The sequence below is a fragment of the Myotis yumanensis genome, unplaced genomic scaffold (genome assembly GCF_028538775.1).
Source record: "Myotis yumanensis isolate MYYU_CA2020_CCGP unplaced genomic scaffold, mMyoYum1.0.hap1 SCAF_22, whole genome shotgun sequence".
Lineage (NCBI taxonomy): Eukaryota > Metazoa > Chordata > Mammalia > Chiroptera > Vespertilionidae > Myotis > Myotis yumanensis.
This window is the reverse complement of record NW_027223773.1, coordinates 11,616,189-11,635,830: the sequence shown is the minus strand read 5'-3', so window position 1 is coordinate 11,635,830 and position 19,642 is coordinate 11,616,189. Positions and strand designations below refer to the sequence as shown.

Below are 19,642 nucleotides of genomic sequence, written 5' to 3'. Positions count from 1 at the left end.
TACGAGATCTGTATTTGTTCAATAAATAAAAGACTGCTGGGCGGGAATGGCTCAGTGGTTGAGCGTTGACCTATCAACCAGGCGGTCACGTTCAATTCCAGGTCAGGGCACACTCCCGGGTTGCAGATGGAGTTTCATGGTAATAGAGGCAGCCAGTCAATGATTCTCTCCATCTCCATCTCTCTCTTTCTCTCCCTCTCCCCTCCCACCTTCCTCTCTGAAATAAATATATATTTTTTAAAAAATAATAAAGAAATAAGCAAATAAAAGACTGACATTATTGTTTTTGTGGATTTGAAGAAAGCCACTTGACTCTTCCATTAAAAAAAACACAGAAATTTACATTTGAAGTAAAGCATATTCCTTACCTGTTTTCTCCAGTCCCTTTGAAAAAGAAAGTAATGCTCACACTATTTCAGTAAAGATTTGCCTGAAAATGAAATGTTTTCCATTTAAACGAGCACACTTTTAAAAAAATAACAGGTCTTCTATAGAACCCTATCTTGGTCTGTGCAAACATTCTTTTTTTAAAAAAATATATTTTTATTGCTTTTAAGGAGGGAGGGAGAGGGAAAGAGCTAGAAATGTCAAGAATGAGAGAAAATCATTGATTGGCTGCCTCCTTTATGACCCCTACTGGGGATCTAGCCTGAAACCTGGGCACGTGTCCTTCACCGGAATGGAACCCAGGACCCTTCAATTTGCCAGCTGACCCTCTTATCCACTGAGTCAAACTGTCTAGGGCCAAACATTCTTTTTTGTTGTTAATTCTTCACCGAGGATATTTTGTTGTTGATTTTTAGAGAGTGGAAAGGAGGGAGGGAGGCTGTGAAAGAGTTCGGGGTTGGCAACATTGTGGTGAGGTTGTGAGAGGGACATATTGATTGGTTGCCTCCTGCAGGAGCCCTTACAACCTACAACCTGCAAACCAGGTCATGTTTCTTTCTCCCCTGGAGGATTTGTGCCCGCAACCAAGGTACACACCCTTGACCGGAATCGAATCTGGGACCCTTCAGTCAAAGGGCTGATGCTTTATCCACTGAGCCAATGCTCTACTTATGTTGTACAACATTCCATATCCAGGAATCAAACTTGAGACCCTTATATCCACTGGCCAATGCTCTAACTACTGTGCAACACTGGCCAAGACAAACATTCTTGAACCATAGAAGTATTTGGTTGTATGTTTTATAATAGCACTAGAGGCCTGGTGCATGAAATTCATGCACTGGGTGGGGGTGGGGGAGGGTTTTTTCAGCCTGGCCTGCACCCTCTCACAGTCTCCGATCTCGCCCCTTACCATCCACCTGCTCCACCTCCTCCTTGCTCCTTAGCACTGCCCTGAGCCCGGCTTCTGCCTGATCAGCGAGCACACTGATCACCAGTGGGCAGCTACTGCATTGAGCTTCTGCCCCCATGTGGTCAGTGTGCGACATAGTGACCTGTCATCCTGCTCTTTGGTCGATTTACATATTAGGCTTTTATTATATAGGATTACTGTTCTTATTTTGATGAATCAACAAATTTCCCATATTATCCAAGTTGTTTATTGTTTAGCACTATGCAAATAAATTCTGGGTGAAAGGAATTAACGTTTTAAGAGAACCTACTATATTCAGTGGCATGCTAAGCCTTTTATATGTCATTTCATGTGTTTGTTTTTTTAAAATATATTTTATTGATTTTTTACAGAGAGGAAGGTTGAGGGATAGAGAGCCAGAAACATTGATGAGAGAGAAACATCGACCAGCTGCCTCCTGCACACCTCCCACTGGGGATGTGCCCACAACCGAGGTACATGCCCTTGACCAGAATCGAACCCGGGACCCTTTAGTCCACAGGCCGATGCTCTATCCACTGAGCCAAACCGGTTTGGCATCATGTTTTGATATATATAGAGAAAAACTATTTCACTGCCATAGATTTAGGACCTCTCTACTTGTGTATTTAAAATTCAAAAAAAAATGTGCATCCTTGGCTAGGCTTAATAGTGTGAACAACTTGAAGAAGTTAATAGTGGGCCCTAGTTGGTTTGGCTCAGTGAGTAGAGCGTCAGCCTGCAGACTGAAGGGTCCCAGGTTTGAATGTGGTCAAGGGTATATGCCGGGGTTATGGGCTTGATCTCCAGTAAGGGGTGTGCAGGAGGCAGCTGATCAGCGATTCTCTCCCATCATTGATGTTTTTATCTTCCTCTCCCTTCCTCTCTGAAGTCAATAAAAAATATTTTTTAAAAATAGTCTCTTAATAAAATAGTTAATAGTGGTAGTTGGTCAATAGCATCATAAAAGCAGAAATTTAAAATCATCTGTTATAATTTAACTTCGGAATGTAATAGACAGGTTTGTCAGACATAGGAAAAATACCTTGAATATATAGGAAAAGCATCTTGGCATTTTTTTTTTTAATTTATTGATTTTTTACAGAGAGGAAGGGAGAGATATAGAGAGTCAGAAACATCGATGAGAGAGAAACATCAATCAGCTGCCTCCTGCACATCTCCTACTGGGGATGTGCCCGCAACCCAGGTACATGCCCTTCACCGGAATCGAACCTGGGACCTTTCAGTCCGCAGGCTGATGCTCAGTCCACTGAGCCAAACCGGTTACGGCCATCTTGGCATTTTTAATAGTGAAATTATTCTCTATTGAACATTCCTCTTATGTGTACAACATTTTATGTTCTAGTCATTGTTAGCCCTGTTTATAGTAACAATATAGACTCACATTTCTTTTTTTAAATGGGAACGTGGGAAGAATTAACTTTTTATTATTATTGATTTCAGAAAGGAAGGGAGAGGGAGAGAGAAACATCAATGATGAGAGAATCATTGACCGGCTGCCTTGAGGCTCTTGGGGATCGAGCCTGCAACCCAGGCATGTGCCCTGACGAGGAATCAAACTGTGACCTCCTGGTCCATAGGTCAATGCTCAACCACTGAGCCACACCAGCTGGGCTAGCCTCACATTTCTTAAAGAATATTTTCAATCTGTGAGAAAGCCAGATTATGTTTGAGAGTTGCAGAAAAGGCACATTTTTTAGGTGGTGAATTTTTAACATTTTAAAATAAGTCAAACTGTGGATTTGGCCAAAGGCATAGCATTTAAACATGGCTTTATCAGGAATATTTTTTAAAAGAATGTTCTTACTGGTTTTAGAGGGAGATGAGGGGAGAGAGAAACATGTGAAAGAAACACCCATCGATTGCCTCTCATATGCACTCAGACCAAGGTTAGAACCTACAACCTAGGTAGGTGCCATGATGGTGAATCAAACCAGCCACCTTTTGTGCAAGGGACAACACTCAACTACCTGAGCACTTGTTTTCTGTCATTGCTATGGTCTCTCAGATTCATTTGATGTAACATGACAAAAATGTTTGCATGTCCAAAATTTGGTTTTGGTTTTTATTTTATGCATTTGGGTGATTACCAGTATTTTTAGGTGTTGAGATGATCTAGATCGTTGTCACAAAATAAACATTTATGGAGCTGGCAGTCTGCCTGTTACTGCCAAGATGCAAGGCATTGTGGCAATTTTGAATTCAGTGGAGCTCAACATTCTTGAATGGTCTTGCTCGGGTCAGGATTATGAATTCTTGCCAGGAAATATTTGAAGACATGAAACAAAACGTTAAAAACTATGCTAATGTGCCCTGGCCAGTTTGGCTCAGTGGATAGAGCATCAGCCCTTTGACTGAAGGGTCCCAGATTCGATTCCGGTCAAGGGTGTGTACCTTGGTTGCGGGCACAAATCCTCCAGATGGGAGGCAATGCTGTTTCTCTTTGTGTCTCTTCTCCTCCCTTCCACTCTTTCTAAAAATCGATGGGAAGAAATCCACCAGTGAGGATTAACAACAACAAAAGTATGCTAATGATGGTAAATATTAATTAAATCATAAATTGGCCATCAGACTCTTCAATAAGGTATTAAGTGTACAGGCTTCTGAATCAGGGTTATAGATTTAAATTCTAGGTCAGCTGCTTATTTAGATGGCTTTTAATAATAAACATTGTCCATTACATGCCGTTTTCATTTGGAAAATAGAAATAATCTAATAGCTACTTAATTAGGTTGAGGCTTACAGTAGGTTGCATTTCTGAAAGTGTCTAGTGCTCAGCAATTTATACTACTACTACTACTACTACTACTACTACTACTACTACAGACCCGGTGCATGGATTCGTACACTGGTGGGGTCCCTTGGCCTGGCCTGCGGGGATTGGGCCAAAACTGGCTCTCTGACACCCCCCGAGGGGTCCTGGATTGTGAGAAGGTGCAGGCCAGGCTGAGGGACCCCACCGGTGAATGATTGGGGCTGGGGAGGGACCACGGGAGCATGTTCGGCTCATCTCGCCCAGTCCTAATAGGCTGGACTCCAGCAGCAAGCTAACCTGTTGGTCGGAGCGTCTGCCCCCTGGTGGTTAGTGCACATCATAGTGACTGGTCGAGTGAACGGTCGGACACTTAGCATATTAGGCTTTTATTATATAGGATAACATGTGATTTCTAAACTTTTTTCTTTTTATTTAATGCCAGAACAATACAATGTTACCATAATATATTTTTCAGAATTGGGTGAGATAAGTTTGTGAAAGTGATATATACATAGTCTATTCAAATGTTACTATACAGCATATTATGCAGAATGCCTGAGTTACCCATGCAAAAGTGTACTTAAGTTTTCTCTCGTAAAATGGGAATATTAGTATCTATCTCATAGGATTTTTATTGTTCATTAATTTAGTACATACAAGGTACTTAGAAAACAGCTTGGTACATAATAAGTATTCACTAAAATCTGTTTCATAACAATAATTATACTTCAGCATTTTTACTACTAATGGTAGTGATTTTAAAATAAGTAACTCATAGGTGATACTATACAACTCTTGGATTTTATTATTATTTTAAATATATTTTTATTGATTTCAGAGAGGAAGGGAGAGGGAGTGAGCTAGAAACATAATGATGAGAGAATCATTGATCGGCTGCCTCCCGCATGCCCCCTACTGGGGATGGAGCCTGCAACCTGGGCATGTGCCCTTGATCGGAATCAAACCCCTCAGTCTGCAGGCTGACGCTCTATCTACGGAGCCAAACCTGCTAGGGCTTATTTTATTATTTAAAAGCATATATTTATTAAATTGGGGGTGACATTGGTCAACATGAACATACAGCTTTCAGGTCTGGGTTTCTATGTTAGGAGATCTGTATATTACACTTGGTGCCCACCACCCAAAATCACATCTCCTGTCACCTTATATTAGGACACCCTTCTCCCCCTACCCCAACTGTTGGTTTTTAAAGTTGAAAAAGATATTAGAGATCACGTGGTAGTTGGGAAGAAACTGGAGAACAGTGCCTGGCACATACTAGGTACTGAGTATTTTTGACTGAATGAAACTAAGAGATTAACATGATTTACTTATAAGTAACAAAGCTTTCTGAAGACAGGAATCAGTACAACTAATGGTTCCTTCCTCACTGAAACTGCTGGCTTGATAATTATGTATATCACACTACCTGTCTCCCAATTTTTTAAAAAATATATTTTATTGATTTTTTACAGAGAGGAAGGGAGAGGGATAGTCAGAAACATCGATGAGAGAGAACCACCGATCAGCTGCCTCCTGCACACCCCCCACTGGGGATGTGCCTGCCACCAAGGTACATGCCCTTGACTGGAATCAAACCTGGGACCCTTGAGTCTACAGGCTGATGCTCTATCCACTGAGCCAAACTGGTTAGGACCTGTCTCCCATTTTTATTCTTATTAAATTTGACATTTCATAAAATGGCATTACTTTTCTGAAATTTTCCTACAAATTAAAAATAAAAATCAAGCAGCCTGTTATGAACCCCTGCTCAATTTACCTTATTCCAATGTATTAACCTCTAATATTTCTTTGTACAACTGAAGTTTTTTCATTATTTTAAGAAAATATAAGGGAGTTGGTTTCCTGCTTCGATTTGATAAACCTTTATTATTTTTTTAACAAATAGATTTTTTGGGGGTGGGAGCGGGTGGGAGAGTTCAGTGGGGGAAAAGACATGTAACACTTTTAACAATAATTTTTTAAAAAGTGGATTTTTAAAAATATGTGACTTTTTTTTCTTCCCAGGTGATACTTTCATACATTCAACAAAACATCTTATCAAGTACCTTTTCCTGTGTCTGGCACTTTTTCTTTTTCTTTTTTTTCTAATATATATATATATATATATATATTTTTTTTTTTTTAAATACATTTTATTGATTTTTTTACAGAGAGGAAAGGAGAGGGATAGAGAGTTAGAAACATCGATGAGAGAGAAACATCGATCAGCTGCCTCCTGCATACCCCCCACTGGGGATGTGCCCGCAACCAAGGTACATGCCCTTGACCGGAATTGAACCCAGGACCCTTGAGTCCGCAGGCTGACGCTCTATCCACTGAGCCAAACCAATCAGGGCCTAATATATTTTTATTAATTTCAGAGAGGAAGGAAGAGGGGGAGAGAGAGAGAGAGAAACATCAAGGATGAGAGAGGATCATTGATGGACTGCCTCCTGCACGCCCCCTACTGAGGATCGAGACCGCAACCCAGGCATGTGCCTTTGACCAGAATCAAACCTGGGGTCATTCAGTTCGCAGGCTGACGCTCTATCCACTGAGCAAAACCGGCCAGGGCTCAGGCACCCTCTTTATTTTAGCTGTTTGGGAGACAAATATAAGTATAACAAGACTCTTGCTTTCTGCTACGTTATTAAATGCATCCAAAAATCACCTGAGTTACTCATTGAAATACAGATTATCAGGCCCAAGATTAGGACTCATACTTGGGTAAGACTTTTTTAAAAATATATTTTTTTATTGATTTCAGAGAGGGAGAGATAGAAACATCAGTGATGAGAGAGAACCATTGATCGGCTGCCTCCTGCATGCCCCACTCTGTGGATTGAGCTGTAGAACATCCAGGATGTTTTGTTGATAGTAGAGTTTGAACATTCTTATGGTGGGAGGCTTCTCTACCTGATTGGTTTTCTTTAAGGTGTTTATGTTATACAATGGAGGTTTTCTTTCCAGCCTATCCACACATTTTGGAAAATTCAAGTAGATCATCAACACGGGATTCGGTCTGTTTGATTAAAAGTCTTTTCTCTAAAGAGACTTCAGGGCTTTGATATATAGAACTCTTAGGCTCTGGGCAACTATTTTGATATCAAGGTGTGGGTTGCTTTAAGATTTGAGCCTAATGATCCTAGATAAGTGCAGATGTACAGGGGTGGGCAACAGTAGGTTTAAAATTATAATACAAATAATTCAATAAGTAATAAATAATGATACAAGAATAAACTTGCATACTCACAACTGTAAACCTACTTTTGCCCACCCCTATATATTAAAGCTTTCTGAAAGTACCCTCACTAACTTATCACAGTCAGATTTTTATTAAAGATTTACCTTAAATTGATGTCATTGCACTTATTAGCAGCTCTCTTTAAATAATGTCTCATAATCTTGTCTTCAAATTTTTACTTGATTAAAATATTCAAGTTTTTGTTTGGTTAAAAAAGCAGAAATTCGAATCCATGGCCAAATAATGTGATCCTTCCCACCCCCACCCCCCACATCATTGGAAAGTAAGCAGTTTTATGATTACACCTTTATGATTTTTGCCCTTTTGCATAAAATTTTTCATGTGTTAACTGTTCTGCTTAAATATCAGGGCCTACATTGACTTTGACATTTGTGGCCATTATTTAAATAGCCGTTGGAAGTTTACAAAGTTTTTCCAGTAGATACTGCCATTGCTTAAGTTTTTCTTAAAAATTCCTTTGTAATTTCTCTCAAACCTGTTCCACATTCTTTCAACTATAGTAGTGTCCCCTTTATCCATGGTTTCAGTTACCCTTGGTTACCCTTGATTAGCCAGTGTAAAAATATTAAATGAAAATTCCAGAAATAAACTTAGTTCACACATAAGTTTTAAATTTTGCACGGTTTTGAGTAGCATGCTGACTGAAATCTTGCACTGTCTAGCTCTGTCCCACCCAGGACACGAATCATCCCCTTGTCCAATGTATCCACTCTGTACATATAATAATACACCAAGATATTTTAAGAGGCCACATTCGTATACTTTCATTATGCTGTAGTTATAATTGTTTTATATTATTCTTAGTTATTGCTAATCTCTTACTGTGCCTAATTTATAAATTAAACTTTTTCATAGGTATATATGTACTAGTGCCCGGTGTACGGATTCATGCACATTGAAAGGAAATTAATTAGAAGGTGGCTGCCAGGACAGGGTGAGAAGGGCTGGACAGGCTTTGGAGCCAACCTTCTGCTGTCCCTCCCCTGTCGGCTGCACCTCAGCTTGAAGGGAGTCTGCAGAGTGAGTGGGTCCCTCTGGCAGGTGGGGTCCCTCAGCCTGTCCTGTGGGGATCAGTCCAAAACCGGCTCTCCGACATCTCCTGAGGGGTCCTGATTTGCAAGAGGGCGGTACTCGGGTGATACACCCCGGAATCAGGCTCCCTCCTCTCTGGTACTGGGGTGCGTCACCTGAGAACTGCCGCTGCCAAGTCACTGGAGCATGGTGGCTCCTGCATTGAGTGTCTGCCCCCTGGTGGTCAGTGCGTGTCATAGCGACCAGTCATTCCGCCATTCGGTCAATTTGCATATTACCCTTTCATTATATAGGACTAGAGGCCCGTTGCACAAACATTTGTGCACTGGGGGGGGGGGGGGGTTTGGGGGGGGGATCCCCCAGCCCGGCCTGTGCCCTCTTGCAGTCTGGGACCCCTCGGGAGATAACGACCTGCTGGCTTAGGCCTGCTTCTGGGTGGCAGAGGGCAGGCCCAATCCCTAGGTGCAATCCCTGGGCTCAGAATCAGGCTCAGAGCAGGGCCGATTGGGGAGTTGGGGCACCGCCCCCTGTCATGCACAGAGCAGGGTGGATCGGGAGGTTGCGATGCCACCCTCAGTCACGCTCAGGGTAGGGCTTGATATAACTATAAATCAACTTGAAGGTAAATTTCCATGTTTATTGTATATAATGTTATTTATATAGAAAATGAACATTTTAAAATTCATATTTTAAATGATAACTGGACTTTGTTTACAGAAAGCCACAAAGAAAACTGATAAACCCAGACTAGAAGATAAAGACGATTTAGATGTAACTGAACTCACTAATAAAGCTCTTCTGGATCAGCTTGTGAAATACGGGGTGAATCCTGGCCCTATTGTGGGTAAGTTGACAAAATTTCAAATATCTTTTCTGTGAAGTAGTACCCCAAATTGTTGTTTCCTCTTACCTAGCAGTTAAAACTGTTTGGGTTCTAAGGGCCACTCTGTCAATCATTTATATGACCAGGACCTTACTTTTTTTTAACTATAAATGAGGGAAATAAAATGAGGGAATTGAACTAGACCAGTGATGGCGAACCTTTTGAGCTCAGCATGTCAGCATTTTGAAAAACCCTAACTTAACTCTGGTGCTGTGTCACATATAGAAATTTTTTGATATTTGCAACCATAGTAAAACAAAGATTTAAATTTTTGATATTTATTTTATATATTTAAATGCCATGTAACAAAGAAAAATCAACCAAAAAAATGAGTTCGCGTGTCACCTCTGACACACATGTCATAAGTTCACCATCGCTGAACTAGACAGTCTCCAAGATTACCTTACCTCTGTTGTCGAGATTGTTTCATATGTGCTCATATTGTATTACCTGGTGAGACACATGGTAATGTATGTCTTATATGTCAGTTGAGGAAAATCTGAGGTAACATGACTGGCCAAAGTCATTTAAATCAGTAATTTAGTAATCGACTTATTAATATAACTTAAGTTAATCAATACCTAGCATTTTCAGTTATTAAAAGGACCCTTTTTTCTCTTTTTATTTTTAATGCGAGAAAAACCAATTTAATATGTGCACATGGAAGAATCATAAAAAGTCTTGTTTTGGTTAGAATTTAAGAATGATATCCTGAAGAACACACTAAAACAGCGATTCTCAACCTGTGGGTCGTGACCCTTTAGGGGTCGAACAACCCTTTCCAGGGGTGGCCTAAGACACCGCGCCTCTATCCGTCTCCAGGCGGGTCTGCCCACATGCAGATACATGAGTACCCGGCGTGATGACATCATCGCGCCAACCCCATCACATACACCCTGTACAAATACAGGTGTATGTGACAGGGTTGGCGCCATAATGTACTTATGTGGACCAGTTACACGTGTGTAGAGAGCAGCTACTGTGTAGAAAGCAGTTTTGCTGTGTTGGAAGCAGCTACTCTGTTAAAAGCAGCTACTGTGTTGAAAGCAGCAGTATTGGAGGTAAAACAACACTTCGTGAATTATAATTACTGGGTAAATGTAAAATCATGTAATGTAAAATCATCAACTACTGCAAAAAAAACCACATCTGTACCATGGGAACTTAATCTGGATGCTGATCGGTCTTTTTATATTCAGCTGTGGTTGATGTGAATACTGCCCCCTTGTGATAGTAACAGGTATGTAAAACAACAACACAGAATGGTAAATCATAGGAAACTTTAATGAACTGTATTGACTGAACTATGCCATGTATCATCTTTTGTATTATTAAAGCTGTTGTTATATATTATTTTCATTAGCAAACCATCCCATGACAATGGACCGTGTAGAGAAGAATGTTAAGAAAAGAAAATATAGTGAGGATTTTTTACAGTATGGTTTCACCTCAATAATTACAGAAGGAATTGAGAAACCTCAGTGTGTTATTTGTTGTGAAGTTCTATCATCCGAATCTATGAAGCCGAACAAACTAAGACGCCATTTTGATAGCAAGCATCCGAGCTTTGCCGGCAAGGATACCAACTATTTTAGAAGCAAAGCTGATGGACTCAAGAAAGCCAGACTTGACACTGGTGGAAAGTACCAAAAAGAAAACGTAGCAGCCGTTGAAGCTTCATATTTGGTGGCACTCAGAATCGCCAGAGCTATGAAACCTCACACCATTGCTAAGGATTTACTGTTGCCAGAGGCCAAAGACATTGTTCGAGTTATGATCGGAGACGAATTTGTTACAAAATTGAGTGCAATTTCCTTATCTAATGATACTATCCGCAGAAGAATACATGACATGTCTGCTGATATTCTTAATCAGGTAATCCAGGAAATTAAATCTGCTCCACTTCCAATATTTAGTATCCAGCTGGATGAATCTACAGACGTTGCAAACTGTTCACAGTTACTGGTTTACGTGAGGTATATTAATGATGGCGACTTTAAGGATGAGTTTCTTTTTTGCAAACCTCTTAAAACGACAGCTACTGCCCTTGATGTATTTGACACAGTTGGTTCTTTTCTGAAAGAGCATAAGATCTCTTGGGAAAAGGTTTGTGGTGTTTGCACAGATGGTGCTCCAGCTACGCTAGGATGCCTATCTGGATTTCAACGTTTGGTACTGAATGAGTCACCAAAAGTCATCGGAACTCACTGTATGACTCATGGGCAAATATTAGCAAGGAAGACGCTGCCACAAGAGTTACAAGAAGTAATGAAAAGCGTCATAAGTTGTGTCAATTTTGTAAAGGCGAGCACTTTAAACAGTCGACTGTTTTCGCAACTGTGCAATGAGTTGGATGTGCCAAACAATGCTCTGCTATTTCACACTGAAGCGAGATGGTTGTCGAGAGGAAAAATTTTAAAACGTGTTTTTGAGCTTCGTGATGAACTCAAAACATTTTTTAATCAGAAAGCAAAACCACAGTTCGAAGCACTTTTCAGCGATAAAGGTGAACTGCAGAAAATAGCTTACTTGGTTGACATCTTTGGCATCTTGCATGAGTTAAATTTATCACTGCAAGGACCAAATGTAACATGCCTGGATTTGTCTGAAAAGATCCAATCATTCCAAATGAAACTTCAGCTTTGGCAAAAAAAATTGGATGAAAATAAAATTTACATGTTGCCTACCTTATCTGCTTTCTTTGAGGAACATGACATTGAACCACACAAAAGGGTTACGATGATAATTTCTGTGAAAGAACACTTGCACATGCTTGCAAGCGAAATTTCATGGTACTTTCCAAATCTACCTGACACCCCCATTTGCACTTGTCAGAAGCCCATTCACAGTCAAAGTTGAAGATGTTCCTGAGAAAGCACAAGAGGAGTTCATTGAACTTACTAACAACGATGCGGCGAGAACTGATTTCTCTACAATGCCAGTTACAAAATTCTGGGTCAAGTATTTGCAGTCATATCCTGTTCTGTCTGAGACTGTGTTGCGCCTTCTTCTTCCATTTCCAACAACATATCTTTGTGAAACAGGGTTTTCCAGCTTGTTGGTTATCAAGTCTAAATACAGAAAGAGACTTGTTGTGGAAGATGATCTTCGTTGTGCTCTTGCAAAGACTGCCCCGAGAATTTCTGATCTGGTGAGAAAGAAGCAATCTCAACCTTCGCACTGACGTTGGCTTTTTACGCATACTGTCACAAAATGTAGCAATGTAGTTTACTGTTGTTATATTAAGACTGTTACCCATGCTACACCATGCTTCAAGACAAAATTTCATTTATTTGTAATTAGAAATAAATATTTCACAATATAAAATTACATATTGTTTTTGTGATTAATCACTATGCTTTAATTATGTTCAATTTGTAACAATGACAATACATTCTGCATATCAGATATTTACATTATGATTCATAACAGTAGCAAAATTACAGTTATGAAGTAGCAACGAAAATAATTTTATGGTTGGGGGTCACCACAACATGAGGAACTGTATTAAAGGGTCGCGGCATTAGGAAGGTTGAGAGCCACTGCCTTAAAATGTATAAGGATGAGCTTGAGTGCCTCTGTCCACCACTTCTCCGTGTTCAGGTGGGTTCTGATGGAGTGGACTTCACCCCATTTCAGGCCCTGCTCCACGAGGATCCCGCAGGGCATGTTGAGAGCTGGCTCACCCTTCTTGGCCTCCTCATTGAACTGCATGCAGTCCATGGCCTGGTCAAACTTGCTGTCCAAGAGAGAGAGCCCCCCCCACCCACCCCATGCAGACCAAGGGCAGCTCCACGGGGTTCTCTGTCAGTGACTTCAGGTAGGAGTGTTCTAAGCGGGGTGTGAGCTGGTACCTCTGAAACTGCAGACCCACTGTGTTAGACAAGGCCACGAGCAGCAAGGCTGTGTGCCCCCAGGCTGCATTGATCTCCCTCCAGCTCACCAGGACAGTGGGGATACAACCCAACCTGAAGCTATTGATGATGGCCAGGGGGCCGTCACAGCAGATCTCAAACGCGGCCTTGAAGGCGTTGGTTCTCTTCAGCCGGGCCAGCTGGGTCTGGGCGTACAGCAGCCGGTCCTCCAAGCTCAACAGTTCGTCCTGCAGTTTCTGTTGCTGCCACTGAAGTTCACCGAGGTCCTTGTGGTACTGCCTTTCCTGCTGCTCCAGCGTCTCTGTCTCTGCCCGGGCTGCCTCCAGGGCCACAGCTGTCCTGTCTCGGTTCTTCTCCACCTCCTCCAGCTCCTGGACCAGCCTGGCTTCCTCCAGCTCCACGACCTTCAGCTCCTGCTCCAGCGTCTCCCTCACGTCCTCACCTAATCCATCCCTGGTCTCCAAACAGCGCTTGTAGGTCTGACTCTCAGACTCTGAGATCCTGAGCTGGCTGTCCAGCTGCCGCAAGAGACTGTCAGTGCAATCCTCGCACAGGGGGTGGCCCAGCTCTTCCCCGGATAGGTCACCAAGGCCCGTGGTGGTCCTCTGGATGGTCCAGCCGGAGGCACTCCCCTGCAGCTCTTCCAGGTCCGCCTCCATCCTGGAGGCAGAGCCTTCCTCCAGAGTGTCTCCCGGCTCCCCCTGAGCTGAGGGAAGCTCGAAGCGGCAGAAATGGCAGGTCAAGGAGATGGAGAACATGGTGGAGGTCTTGACTTTCACCTTGACTCAAAGTTTCCTCTGGCTCCTGAGTTACTTCTCCATTTATACTTCCTAAGGGCTTTTAAGGTCGACAGTTTTAAAATGCATATCTCATCTCTCACTCTCCCGCCTCAAACCTGACCCTCCCTAGGGACTTGCAGGCCTCCCCGAGCTGTTTTAGTCAAGTGAGTCTTTATTCAAGGAAAATCCAATCATCTCCCTTAATTTTTTAAAAACATCTTAAGGTAATCTTTCAATACTTGATCTTAGTCAAAAGGCCCAGAAGAGACAAGAGTAGTCTTCTTAAAACTAAAATCTGATCATAGTACTTCCTCCTAAAACATTTAATCCTTATCGGACCTTAAGATCTTTTTTTTAAAATAATATTTTATCGATATTTTACAGAGAGGAAGGGAGAGGAATAGAGAGTTAGAAACATCGATGGGAGAGAAACATCGATCAGCTGCCTCCTGCACACCTCCTACTGGGGATGTGCCCGAAACCAAGGTACATGCCCTTGACCGGAACCGAACCTGGGACCATTCAGTCCGCAGGCCGCCGCTCTATCCACTGAGCCAAACTGGTTAGGGCTAAGATGAGATCTTAATATCTTAGCCTGATACTAAGGCCTCTGCCCGAGTTTCCAAGTTCTTTCCTCCCCATATCTTTTAAAAAACATTTTTATTGTCTTCAGAAAGGAAGAAGGGGGGAGAGAAACATCAACGTTGAGAGAATCGATGTGCTGCGTCCTGCATGGTTCCCACTGGGGATCAAGCCCGCAAACCCAGCGTGTGCCCTGACCGTGAATCTCACAGTGACCTGGTTCATAGGTCGACACTCAACCACTGAGCCACACCGGCTGGACCACACTTTATCTTTTTGGTTAATTCTCACTGGAGGATATTTTTCGGAAGGGAGAGGGAAAAACAGAAATGTCGATGTGATAGAGACACATTTATTGGTTGCCTCCTGTACGCGCCCCAACCCGTGCCAGGGATCCAGCAACTGAGGTATCTGCCCTTAAGCCAATTCGAACTGGGGCCTTCAGTACACGGGCCCACGCTCTATCCACTGAGCCAAACTAGCCAGAGCAGGAAACAGACTCTGCTAGCCATCCTTTTTTTCCCCCCTGGAAAAAGTTTTATTGTTTCCATTTGGTCTAATGCATGGGAGAGGGCTCCTCAGGTGGTTAAAAGAATGGGAACCAGACACAGGTTTGGCTCCGTGGGTAGAACCTCAGGGTGCGGACTGAAGGGTCCTGGGCTCAATTCTAATCAGGCCACATTCCTGGGTTATGGGCTCGATCCCTAGTGTCGGGCGTGCAGGAGGCAGCCAATCAATGATTCTCATCACTGATGTTTCTCTCTCCCTCTTCCTTCCTCTCTGAAATCAATAAAAATATATTTTAGCCGAAACCGGTTTGGCTCAGTGGATAGAGCGTCGGCCTTCGGACTGAAAGGTCCCAGGTTCGATTCCGGTCAAGGGCATGTACCTGGGTTGCGGGCACATCCCCGATAGGAGATGTGCAGGAGGCAGCTGATCGATGTTTCTCTCTCATCGATGTTTCTAGCTCTCTCTCTCCCTTCCTCTCTGTAAAAAATCAATAAAATATATTTTTAAAAAATATATATATATATATTTTAAAAATGCATAGCTAGTAGTCTTAGGGAGAGGTTCTGGCAAAGCCAGACACCAGGGGGTGCAGAGGGGCCCTCAAAGGCCTCTGGGCCCCAGAGGCTCCTAGTGGTGCTGGCGGGTGAGCCTGGCGGGAGCACTCGCCCAGCCCAGCCGGGGGCCACCTGCGGGTGAGGCATCTGTGGCCCATCTTCCTGATGAGTTGCCCCTCCTCCCGGAGGTGGTTCCACGGGAAGTCACGGGGAGGAGGGTCTGCGGGCAGAGCCCCGGCTGCGGCTCCAAAGGGCCTGGGTCGGGGGCCCCCCTCCAGGGCCAGGGGCGCCCATGGCGGCCGGGGCGTCGCCCTCCTGCTGGGGAGGCTCCCGTCCTGGAGGGGATGCGGCCCCCGCGCTGGGTTCGCGGCCCTAAGACGCTCAGCGCCCTCGGCTTCTCCACCAGCTCAGGAGGAGGCGGCCCTGCCCTGGAGAGAAGCCCCGTTTGGTGCCAACAGACGCCCGGAGAGGTGGGTGTGGGGCCCGCAGGGGCCGGTGGCCAGGCGGGTGCGGGGCCTCCACCGGGTGGAATAATTGGGGTGAATGTGGGGGCTCGTGGCTGTTGGGCAGGAAGGGGTTAGGGTGGAAAGAAAGAGGGGTGTTGGCTGGTCTGGGAGGCGGTTGTGAAGGTGGGGACTGGATGGGACGTGGAGGGGGTCGGGGCTGGGGAAGGGGGTCCCTGGGTCTGTTCCCTGAAACCCTAGAAGCGGGAGACAGAGCCGGGACCGCCGAGCGCACGAGGCCGGCCACGCTTTGCTGCAGTTTTCAAACCCCAGTCGCCGCCCTGGGTGAACTGGCCACTTGCACCTGTGACTCTCCGCTTGGCTTCCCTGCAGTCACCGGGCGGTGGGAAGGCAGGGAGCAGGTTAAGGGGAAGGGAGGTTGACAACTAGTCGAGTCCCTCTAGCCCCCAATTGATAGGCACTGGGATCCTCCACAAGATGACAGCCCAGCCCCCGCCCCCCGCAGGCAATCCGCGTCCCCAGGATCTGCCTAGTGCTCCAGCCCCACTGTTCACTGGATGAGGGATCAGCTGCTAAAACAGCCATCGGTGTTTGCTAGGAATTTAGCAATAAGGGTGGCACAGGCCTTGCAGGGGTACGGGACCCTGAGATACAAGCTCTGGGGTCGGTGGGCAGGGCGCTGCGTTTCCTCACCCTGGCACCCCCAGAGGACTTGGGGAGCAGCAGAATAAGGAGCTTTCTTTCTTTCCTTTCTTTCCTTTCTTTCCTTTCTTTCTCATATTTTTATTGATTTCAGAGAGGAAGGGAGAGGGAGAGAGAGATAGCAACATCAATGATGAGATAGAATCATTGGTTGACTGCCTATTGCACACCCCACACTGGGGATGGAGCCCACAACCCTGGGATATGCCCTGGCCAGGAATCCAACCCTGACCTGGTTCATAGGTTGATGCTCAACCACTGAGCCACACTGGCCCGGCAGGAGCTGCTTTCAATGTTGCCATCAGCTCTGAGTCCTGATGCATTGCTGGGAGGAGACCAGCAAAGTAAACTCCGCTAACGGCTGAGCCTCATTTTAACCCCCTCCACTGATTCCGAGCCACACCTGGCTTTGAATGTGAACCAGCCCAGAGGAAAGCTGTCTCAAGCAGCCAAGGGGACACAGCTGTGCGGGGAGTCAGGCTTGTTTGGCTCCCGGTTATCCGACAATTGAGCAGCGCCCCCAGGATGAGCCAGAAGCCAGCTGTGAGCCCTCCTGTAATGAAGGAGTGGGTGGAACTGGAGTGTTGCTCTCAGTTGGAAATGAATCCCTTCTTATTTCTGGAGAATTCTCCTCTAGTTCTTCTCATTCCAGCATCTCATTTGTGAGGGGTGAGGGGAACCCACACATAGGAATTGGAAGCACAATCCTAGTAGTTGGTGTCAAAAACCAGGGAGTTTCAGTTTGGGAAGGTGAGAAAGTTCCGGAGATGAGTGGTGGTGATCTTTATGTGACAGAGAACCGGAATAAATCAAGCAACGCTCAGAGCGTTCGGAGTCACACTTTATTCACCGAGGTGGGCTTAGAGGAAATGAATTCAAATTCTAAGCTGAGCTACAAGCAGAACTTCCCTTTTTATTAAAGAGCCAGCCTATGTGCGCTTAGTGGTTATCTCGCTGGTGGCCTTGAAAACAACACAGTTCCATCCAATTAAAAAATGCACCTGGCATGGCATTGAGAGTATGGGCGTAGCTAGTCTCTGGCCTACAAGGTCAGACAGCTAAGTTTATCTTCCTCATTATTCAAGCAGGCTAAAGCAGGCTAGAAAGCAAAGTTATTTTTTTAGAATAAGAGGCCGTCTAAAGTAGGGGTCCTCAAACTTTTTAAACAGGGGGCCAGTTCACTGTCCCTCAGACCGTTGGAGGGCCGGACTATAGTTTAAAAAAAACTATGAACAAATTCCTATGCACACTGCACATATCTTATTTTGAAGTAAAAAAAAACAAAACGGGAACAAATACAATATTTGTATTTGCATGTGGCCTGCGGGCTGTAGTTTGAGGACCCCTGGTCTAAAGAATAGCAGAGAATTCCAAACAGGAGTTTTACAAAATAAGGGTTAGCCTTCTCATTTATACCACAATGTGAAGATACCTAATGCCAGTGAACTGCTCACTTAAAAAAATTGTAATTAATAAAATAAATGAACAGCCCGGCCGGTGTGGCTCAGTGGCTAGGTGTCCACCTATGACCCAGGAGGTCATGGTTCTGTTCCCGGTCAGGGTACATGCTCGGGTTGTGGGCTTGATTCCTAGTGGGGGGCATGCAGGAGGCAGCCAATCAGTGATTCTCTCTCATCATTGATGTTTCTATCTATTTCCCTTCCTCTCTGAAATTAATAAAAATATATTTTAAAAAGTAACATAAATGAATAAGCAGAGCAGAAAAAATGGTAATATGGCATTTTGTTTAGAATTAAAGATATAATAATAAAAGAAATGAGAGAACCTGGCTGAAAGGCTGTACATTTTCTAGCGATTTAACACCCCCGGGACTCTCAGATGGGCTCCAAGTGCAAGGCCATTCATCATTAACAAGGCCATCCATCATTAACTAAGTTTATTCCTAAGCACCTTAATACTTTTGTTGCCATGGTAAATGCGATTGTTTAGTTCCTCTTTCTGAGAATTCATTATTGGGATATAAAAAGGCCATCAATTTCTGGGTGTTAATTTTGAATCCCACAAGGTCAACCTTCACCTTCACTGAGCCTATCTGTCTTTGCATCGAAAATAACATACCCTTTGAAATGTCTGGGTAACTTGTAACTTCCCTTTTTCTGGACCTCTTGAGGCACAACCTAATGTGCTGGGCGCCAGGACAGAGACCACAAATTCCTCCATTATCATGTTAATTGTTCCTGCGCCCGCCTAAGTATGTGTCTATCATTTTACTTTTTATCCAATCCCAGGGGTTTCCCTGCTTTGCTTTCTCCCGTCTCTCTAGTCTATCACCAATGGTTTTCAGGTAACCCACCTACGTCCCTTTCCTTTGATTGCAATGTAACCCGCCATTCTCCAGAGCATTATCTCAATTCGTTGAGGTTCTGCTTCCCGGCATATGTGGACAGTTTGGCTCAAATAAACTCACAAAAATTCTTAAAAATAAAAATGGCCCTGGCTGGTTTGGCTCAGTGGACAGAGCATCAGCCTGGGGACTGAAGGGTCCCAGTTTCAATTCCAGTCAAGGGCACATGCCCGGGGTTGCAGGCTCAATCCCCAGTGGGGGGTGTACAGGAAGCAGCCGATTGATGGTTCTCTCTCATCATTGACGTTTCTATCTCTCTCTCTCCTTCTCCCTTCCTCTCTGAAATCAATAAAAATATATAAAAAAAAGTTTTTGAATCCTGCTACATTGCCAGATTCACTTAAATCTGGTAGTTTTTAGTGGAGTCTTTAGTGTTTTCTACGCACAGTATCAGGTCATCTGCAAATAATGAGAGTTTTACTTCCTCCTTTCCGATTTGGGTGCCTTCTGTTTCTTCTTGTCTGATTGCCGTAGCTAGGACTTTCAGTACTACGTTGAATAAGAGTGGTGAAAGCGGACATCATGTTTTTTTTT

At 43.9% G+C, this 19,642-nt stretch overlaps 2 protein-coding genes across 6 annotated transcripts in view; one reads left to right on the top strand and one right to left on the bottom strand.

Annotated features, from left to right (window-relative positions):
• LOC138999095 (lamina-associated polypeptide 2, isoforms beta/gamma-like) overlaps positions 1–19,642 on the top strand; it is a 41,110-nt gene that overhangs the window by 2,320 nt on the left and 19,148 nt on the right. For 3 of the 5 annotated variants that reach the window (XR_011469321.1, XR_011469320.1, XM_070401117.1), the window contains exon 2: positions 9,112–9,238. The exons of 1 other annotated variant lie outside the window; for it this stretch is intronic. Coding sequence is in view for 2 of the 4 variants with exons in the window: in XM_070401117.1 (XP_070257218.1) it covers positions 9,112–9,238 (127 nt within the window). In the remaining 2 variants the exon portion in view is untranslated. Of the gene's footprint in view, positions 1–9,111; positions 9,239–10,640; positions 12,220–19,642 lie in introns of those variants that run through there. One more of the 5 variants, XM_070401116.1, reaches the window with a different exon arrangement.
• On the bottom strand, positions 12,785–13,910 carry LOC138999328 (beclin-2-like). The gene is made up of 2 exons (XM_070401452.1): positions 13,048–13,910; positions 12,785–13,016 (listed from the first exon to the last, which is right to left on the bottom strand). The coding sequence occupies exons 1-2, from the start codon at positions 13,908–13,910 to the stop codon at positions 12,785–12,787; spliced, it is 1,095 nt and encodes a 364-aa protein (XP_070257553.1).